The sequence below is a fragment of the Tigriopus californicus genome, chromosome 11 (assembly GCF_007210705.1).
Source record: "Tigriopus californicus strain San Diego chromosome 11, Tcal_SD_v2.1, whole genome shotgun sequence".
NCBI lineage: Eukaryota > Metazoa > Arthropoda > Copepoda > Harpacticoida > Harpacticidae > Tigriopus > Tigriopus californicus.
In genome coordinates this window covers 13916547-13924582 of record NC_081450.1, presented here as the reverse complement: position 1 = coordinate 13924582, position 8036 = coordinate 13916547, and the positions used below count along the sequence as shown (strand labels likewise).

Below are 8036 nucleotides of genomic sequence, written 5' to 3'. Positions count from 1 at the left end.
AATAAACAAATGGTCATGGAAAATAAGTTGGATTTGTAACAGTTTCAGAGTTGGATCTTGTGCATGAAAATTTTAAATGGCAGTTTTAACCATATTAACCTTTAAACACATACTGAACGGCTGGATGAGTTATACTAAAAGAATTAGACGAGTAGAATAATATGTCTCGAAATTTAGTGTAGCTTTTTCCTCTTCAAGAAGTGCACACAAAAACTGGTTCGTTTTGATTTCCCACTTACAGGTATCCAAAATGTGTGCGTATGCTTGAGAGTTTATTTCTTCATCCAATACATGCATGCGAATTTCAGGATCGGTATAAAGTTATATATGGATCAATAAAGATGTTGCAAGAATGCGCATTGGGTCTCTAAACCAAAAGATATGTAGGACACGGTAAAAATGGGCTTGGGCCAGTCAAATATCAAACCTCCTTGATTGGTATACTCGTACATACCTGATGAACGAAATAGTCCGAAACTTCTACTACAGGCAATGGGCTGATTTCGAGAGCCTTTGAGACCATTATTAAGTTCGTCTGGGTTAGTTCGTCACGCACGTTTAGGACTTCATGAATCACGTCGGAAGAAGCCTTGAAGGCCATTTGCATATTTTACCGAGCCACTACTTGAAGTTCCCCGTCTTCCGTTGTCGCCGAAATGGAGAAGGTTGACAAGCACGCGAGTTTCGAGACATTCAAATTCCGAGTTTCGCTTAATCCATCAAGGATGGATGGATGGATGCACTATCCGGAATGAAGTGAATCTTGACACAAGGTTAGGTCCGTCACGATGCTTTTATCGCAACCCAATACTTTGCACATACTTTGCCTTTCGCATACTAATCGCGCTCACTGTCAAATGTAGAGTCAAAATTGCTGCCTACAAATATGCTTTTTATTTCGAATAAATATACCTTAGTTCTGATTGTTTCTCCTACATTGAGGACCACGTCATCTTCACACGAAAATTTCATTTGAAATGTTGCGGCACTTTCCACCACCAAAATCACGGTGCATTAGATCAAAAACCAGTTTCATTGCTATCAGATGGAAAATACATGAGCTAAAAAGTTAAATCAGGATTTTGATAATTTGATTGAATAATTGAAATATAATTCATTGCTTGAGTCAATTCCTTTTAACATGACGCGGCTTGTTGGTCAATCATTTTTGATCACCCCTTGAAAACCAAGACACAACTATACTTTAAAAATATTTCACACTGAATGTCAATGATATATTCAGGCAAATTGTAAAGCCAATGCAATGGATGAGGTAGCCGCGGTCAAACACAATGGCAAAATCTTGAGGACATTCATTGTTAGTGATAAAACTTCACAACTTCACAAATGGCAACTTGGCAAATAAAATGTATCGCCCATGCCACTCGTCACTTACTCACGTGAGCCCGGAACTGGAACTTTAAGGCCAAAGTGCAGCATTAAGAGATTCTTGCACTAACATTTTGCTTACTAATTTCAACTTCCGTTGCTCATTGCAGTTGCCTCAACCTCCTCCCCCTCCCGAGGAAATGAGGACTCTCAGCCGGTCCACGGGGTCCAAAGGGAAGGAAATGTTGCCAACCGCTACCCACGAGGACCTTCCACCGTTCATCCTGCCACCGCCCCCTCCGCCCCCTCAACTAGTTTTGACCTCCACTGGATGTCGAGATTGCGACGCAGACAAACTGGCCCAACGGTTCGATCGGATGGCGTTGAACAACGCCACCAACAATGGGCGGTCCGCCACTCAAGGCTTCACTGATCACACTCGAAGTTTCTCAGCGGGCAGACTCAACGCCATTAAGCGGGACGGCAGCGGAAGCAACGGCACTTCCACGCCCAAATTGCTGCCCAAACCCATGACACGACAGCTGTCGTTTCAAGACAATGACACGTGTTCGCCCAATCGAAGTAAAGGTAGCTTTACGAATGTGGCTGCAGGCGTCTTGATCGGAGGCGTGCTTACCCAATGGAACACAGGTCCGGATTGTTGGGACTGGGGCATGGGATGGGGCTGGACTGGGTGGAATGCGGCATTTTGCGGCACTTGTGCCATGGAACAAGCCGTCTTAGCTAACCATGGCATCCTTCAGCCGCATCTGACGACTGCTCCTCCCACCACGGGCATTCAGGGCTCTCATCCTGGGGACTCGAATGCGGCCCACTTCTATTTTGATGGAGACCAGGACATTGGCGAATTGGGCGAGACCGATGTGGATTGCGATTTCGGCGACTTTGGCTTCTGAGTCAATGTTTTAGCCGCGTTCAATTGAATTGGCCAAGTGTTGATGTTCCCTTCATAACCGATGCATTGAGGTTGCATCAACCTTTGAGGTAGCTTTGAGGGTAGGAGGATCGGTATCCTTCCAGATTTCATTGTGGTGTTTTGTAGCATATTCAACAAGAAGACGACATTAAAGGATGAGAAACTTCGTAGTTCACACCATACCATCAGCAAAGGAACCCCCAATTAGCCCCAGTGTCGTAATCAATGTTTCGTTTGTGTCAATTGAAAATGGTCACACGATTATGAATCGAATGAAGTTAGAGCCAAGGATGTGTTAGCAATGAGTCTATGGAGAAAAAGTCTGTACATTTGGTATCATCATTGTTGAAAGTAGCGTTAAGAAATAAATGGTCCTCAATGTTGGCTGGAACAATAGTGTTGTACAAAAGTGGGCAGTGTATCACTCAAATTTATACATAAAGTATACAGAACGAGGCGAGTTCCTCTCAAAAGCGGTCCTCGCCATCCAAGAATGGAGTATTTGCTAGCACCCAATGGCTAACTAAACCGGGCGGTCCTCGCCCAAGTAGATCTTCTTCACCTCGCGGATGCTCATCTCCAACATACTGTCGTTCAAAGGAGCCACGGACTCTCGGTCGTAGGTTCGAATCACGCCACGTTCTCCCAAACCGTCCACCGCCGACAAGGCTGGACTGGCCGAGCCTCTTTGCAAGGATTGCGAATTGAGCCTCACATTGGAAGGAACACGTTCACGACCCACATGGCGAATCACCTGAAATCAAAAGATTCTTTTTTTTAAATCAGATTTCTACATTTTACTTGACGGTCATTTGGAGTTGAGGGGTATCGGACCGGACCCAGAAGTACTTATTTGATCAGTCTGCCTAGTAAGCAAATTTTCAAATGAGTACTACATGGAGGGGGATCAGGGCATATGGCACTTTCTGACCCAAAAAGTGATCACGTGGGGCAGCACGCCACCGAGGTGATCACATCACTACCCAAAATCAAAGTTTTATATCAAGAGAGTGGTTGTACGATTTGTATCAAGCCTTCTAAGTTTTCATACGCAACTCTGTTAATAAGGAAAAACAAAAGTGAATAATCATGCAAATCACAACAATTACTGGATTCGAAGTGCTCGTCAGCCTTCTTGCGAGTTTGAACTCTTATTGTAAAGAGATTCTTCCTATATTTTGGATTTTTTGTCCGTGTCCCAGCTTTCAGTACACATTAAGGTACTGCTAAATTGGAGCAAACTTCCTCAAAACCTGAAACTAATATGTCAATGGCTGCATCTATAGACGATTCCCGTTTCAAAATTGAAACCAGGTCCAGTCCTTCTAATCTTTCTATAATCAACGGCCAATGTTCATCTTTGAACTTGAAGAACATAGCCAAACCGACCTTTTTGGCCGGTTTTACTCTAGAGCACGCCGGCTTTTGAGTTATGGTCGACCCTATCTCGAGAACATGATGATCTGACAGATAACTAGGTGTCACATGGACATACTGGATCAGATCAGGGTCATTGGAAAAGACCAAGTCGAGAACACTATTCTCTCTAGTGGCTACACCAACGTGCTGGGAGAAATTGCGCAAGATCACAAACTCCTCCAGCTTTTCGAACGACAGAGATGTCGATTTAGAGATGGGAATATACCCATCAGGACTAACCTCCCACTCTACAACGCTGACCGGAAAATTAAAGTCCCCTACAAAGAAAACCTTCGAGCAAACTGCCTTATCCAACTCATTTCCAGTGAATTGGAGAGCTGACATAAAAGAGCTTACTGAACAAGAGGGGGGTCTATACATTGTTACAATAGACAGATCCAGCCTTCGGATATGACAAACTAAGACCTCTACTTCTCCATTCGACATTTGTACATGACTAATGTGCAAATCATTCCTAACATACAGGCATACACCCTCATGTGGGAATATGGGATTATCAGGTCGTTATAGGTCACCTTCCTAATTCTATGACAATTTGCATCAACGACTCAATCATTGCACGTATTCTTAGATTTTGGCCAGAGGTGAATTTTCCAACAAAAACTTACCATTGCTTCGACGTCATCTACTTTGCCAAATGATTTAGGCAACTCCATGCCCGGTCTGACCCCATCGGCCACTCGCTTTTCCAGAGCGATCCGGGAGGATTTGTACACGGCCTCCGGAAGAGAGGCGAACTGACGATCCATTGGCTGCCGATCCATTGGCTCCTGATCCATCGGCGACTGATGATTCCCGGCCTCAGCCTCGGCGGCAATGGCTCTGGCAATGGCCCTTTGATTCGAACGCACCAACGGCTTGATCTGTCTCTGAATGGGCGGGACTGGATGGCGTTTGATGTACTCGCCCACGGGCGACACAATCTTTCGCATGTCGATGGAGGAGGGCAGCTTCTTGGCCGATTTTTGGGAGGCGTGACAAGCCATGTGATCCGTTTCTTCTTGATGGGACGTGGCGTAGCCATGTCGGGGACAGACTGAGATGTCCATGGCCTCTCGTGTAATCGGGTCCTTCTTGGGTGAGGCTCGATGTTTCGATGCCGAGGTTGGGCGCAAATAAGACGGCGTGCGGTGAATCGAGGGCGTGTTGAAGCCCATCTTCTCCCGGCGTTGGACGGAGGCGGATTTCTGGGGCGTGACCAGGTTCGGGGTTTTGAACATCTCATCCGCTGGCTGGGCCAAGGTAATCGGTTTCTTGTATGTAGACGAAGAGGCACTCTTGGTATAGGTTCCGTAGTGGTGGGTGGAGTCACCCACAGTGGGAGTGATCATCGCATCCTGGGGATAAAACCCTTTGGGGGTTTTGTGAGCGAGAGTCTCTCCTTCGGTCGCCGTTTTGGTCGCGGATGCCGACGGGTACGGGGATAGGGCCAAGGCCAGATCTTCTTTTAAGAGTTTTAGAGCCGCCGAGGATTGGACCAATCGAGGTGAAAAGTCCTTGACCTCGTCACTAAGTCGTTTGTGGAACTTCTTGCGCTCCTCGATCGCTTGAGATGGCTGCTGCTTTTGTGGGGTCAAGGTTCGGGGTTTGGGCGTAGGCGGCTTGATGCTGATTCGGGGGTTTGGTTCCGCTGGTTGATCGTCTCTTTCTTTGCCAATTGGCTCGGGTTCGATTTGCAATGATTCGTCAAACGCAGGGGGCTCTCCTGAAACACGAAAGTTGGTCATTAACTCATACCATTAAATGGCGTTTGATTGAGTTTCATGACAAAATACACAAGAAATGACTAGCATCAGACGTTAAACGGAGGTTTTGTGTTTGAAAACGTTTCTCATTGACGTTTGGATAGATATCACAATCATTTATGGGTTGGCCTTACCCGCTGTGTTAACGCCCATTTCTGCGGCCAAGAGCTCCTCGCCTAAGAGTTCTAGGATGGTTTTAGGCGTTTGTTGGGCAATTTCTAACTTCAGTTGGCGCTTCTCGGGGTTGGTCATCTTGGCCACCACGTCATCGTAGTCATCGCCGAATTTCTCGTACAAGATGTGCTCGTCGTGCGTGTTATTGAACCACTCACTGGCCGTACTGGAATTCAGACTCATTTCCAGGGCTCGTGGAGGCGGTGAGGCCGTGGGCAACTCACTCAATCGGTCGACTGCCTCTTCGGCGAGATCGGACTCTGAAAATAGATACTTCATTTGACACTTGCCGCAGATACGGCAACAAAAATAGGCCTACCCGCAGGCTGATCGGCCGAGGGTGATTTGGAACCATTTTGACGGCCAATTTGGTTGAGAGGACTCCGAGATCGATCCCAGCTGATTTGATTGATAGACCGATCTTTTAAGGGAGAAGGCGTGCTCATAAATGAGGCTGTCGGGGTTTCGCACTCGATCGTCTCAGGTTTGAGGGGCGAAATGGACACGCTCTTCTTGGGTGGACTGGATGAACTGGATTTGGATCGAAACCACGGAGAAAGAGGCGGTGCCACGCCCGGTGTGGGTGGGATATTCTCCAAATCATCTGTCAACGGAGCAGAGGAGAACGCATATAGTAGAAGCAGAATATTCATTCATTGAGGCGAGTTCTACCGAGCTGAGACGAGTCCTTGGCTGATATGAGCGAGTCATTTTCGGCTGGATCATCAGGCTGGTCATCGTTGTTTTCGTCCTCTTCGTCTAGTGAGGGCGTTCGTGTCGTTGAGGCGTGGGAGGCGATCTCAGCCGGATATAGGGTGGGTCGACCCACCACCCTTAAAAGAAAATGGAGCGGGGAAGTCAGTTTTTTATACATTCCTTTTTCTTTTTGATCTTGGACAGACTTTCAAGCTACTTCTGGGAGTGGCGTACCCAGCACTTCAAGATGAAAAACATATTTAGCTTATCCGATATCCTTTCAGTTTGTAATTTTAACAAGAGTGTCATTTTTTTTTTACTGTATCTGTACCGAACCCAACTGAACCCAAGCGAATGATGGAAAATCCATCCCTCTAAAAGGGCCAGTAGGCCCAGTACCAATCTGCAATTTCTCAGACGTTTAAATTATTAATATCAAATAACCTTCCTTTTTCTTTGGCTGTAATTTGATTGATAATGAAACTGGAAGAGCAATGTCTTGATTTCATGGACTAAAAGGTAGGAGACTGTTCTCTTGTGGTGTTCAATCCTTAATGTTCTAAAGCTAGATTGGGGGTTTCCTGCACGGTTTTTTATTTGAATTGCGTGTCAAATGCAGTGGCTTATTTGCTGCAGTTCTTTGACTTATGCACGAATCCCAAATCAGCGGGACAACTATCAATAACTTTTTTCTTCTGCTATTGAACATTTCGCCCCTTTAATTCTCAAATGAGACAAGTTCGTCTTATTCCCCCTCCAAAGTACTTGTAATGGAATGGCGTTACTATTTTAAAAAAAAGTAAGGTAATGGTGTAGGTTTTATAATAACAGTTTGGATGTCTTTGGCTCAAAATGAAAAAAACGGGTCTTACTTCGACATTTGATTAAAAATCAATAAAACCCAATAGGACCCATCCAACCCAAAACCCGTCCCACCCGCCCATTAAAACCGCCCCGGGATTAACTCATTGGCCAGCTCTGTGTGGGGGCGGGTAAAATGTGACAAATTGTGTGTCAAAAGAGCCCGCCTAACCCGGCCCATTCCAGGCCCTTCAGGGGCTCTGAATGAACCCACACACGCTATTATATATCTTAGGCCCTAGCCTAAAAGCCTAAAAGCCTCACTAGGCTCGTACTTTGCGTTTTTGCCGTGCAGTTCTCGATGCGATTTCCGCGGTCCGAAGAAGACCTCCTCTTCGGAATCGTCGTCGCTGGCCGGGTAATTGGGCACATTGGGCACGGCCGCGTTCAACCACGCCAACGTCGAGTCCAGATCCATTTCACAGCTCACACAGCTCACTTAATCAGTCCTCGGTGACTGAGCGACTTTCATACCAGGATCAGAGGATGGGCACTGTAGTCCTCGGTGGATTTCCATTCACTGCCTTCACACTGGCGGTTAACCCCCGGTTGTCTTTGAAACACGGACAGGGTGGCGGTGGTGGCCAGGGGCACAAATGGTCTATTCGAAGTTTCGAAGTTATTGAGCCGCATCAGACATGGTCTAGCGTGACTGGGTGTCACCCGAACATGGGTTTGGTTGAAAAGGGGAGGAATGAGACTCAATTTGGGGCTGAGGTCGGACTTTTGGGGCCGCCGGGGAGGCGTGTGCCCGGGGTCACCCTGGGCCGACCTTAACGGATCCTGAGTTGGTAAACGTTATTCTCCACCGATTAGTTGGCGGTGCTACTTTTTTAATTCTTAACCTGACCTAA

At 46.5% G+C, this 8036-nt stretch overlaps 2 protein-coding genes across 3 annotated transcripts in view; one reads left to right on the top strand and one right to left on the bottom strand.

Moving 5' to 3' along the window:
• Positions 1 to 2832, top strand: part of LOC131890933 (uncharacterized) — a 30172-nt gene extending 27340 nt beyond the window's left edge. Inside the window, exon 7 of the mRNA XM_059240390.1 lies at positions 1500 to 2832. Coding sequence (XP_059096373.1) covers positions 1500 to 2246 — 747 coding nt within the window. The 3' untranslated portion in view covers positions 2247 to 2832. The remainder of the gene's footprint in view (positions 1 to 1499) is intronic.
• LOC131890929 (uncharacterized) lies at positions 2592 to 7728 on the bottom strand. 2 transcript variants are annotated; one of them, XM_059240384.1, is made up of 6 exons: positions 7458 to 7728; positions 6298 to 6458; positions 5945 to 6229; positions 5586 to 5885; positions 4315 to 5408; positions 2592 to 3020 (listed from the first exon to the last, which is right to left on the bottom strand). In XM_059240384.1, the coding sequence occupies exons 1-6, from the start codon at positions 7598 to 7600 to the stop codon at positions 2790 to 2792; spliced, it is 2214 nt and encodes a 737-aa protein (XP_059096367.1). In that variant the 5' UTR covers positions 7601 to 7728; the 3' UTR covers positions 2592 to 2789. The 2 variants fall into 2 exon arrangements, with proteins under 2 accessions (XP_059096367.1, XP_059096366.1); XM_059240383.1 differs by having other exon boundaries at positions 4315 to 5411; positions 7458 to 7727.
• Between the last annotated feature and the right edge of the window lie 308 nt (positions 7729 to 8036).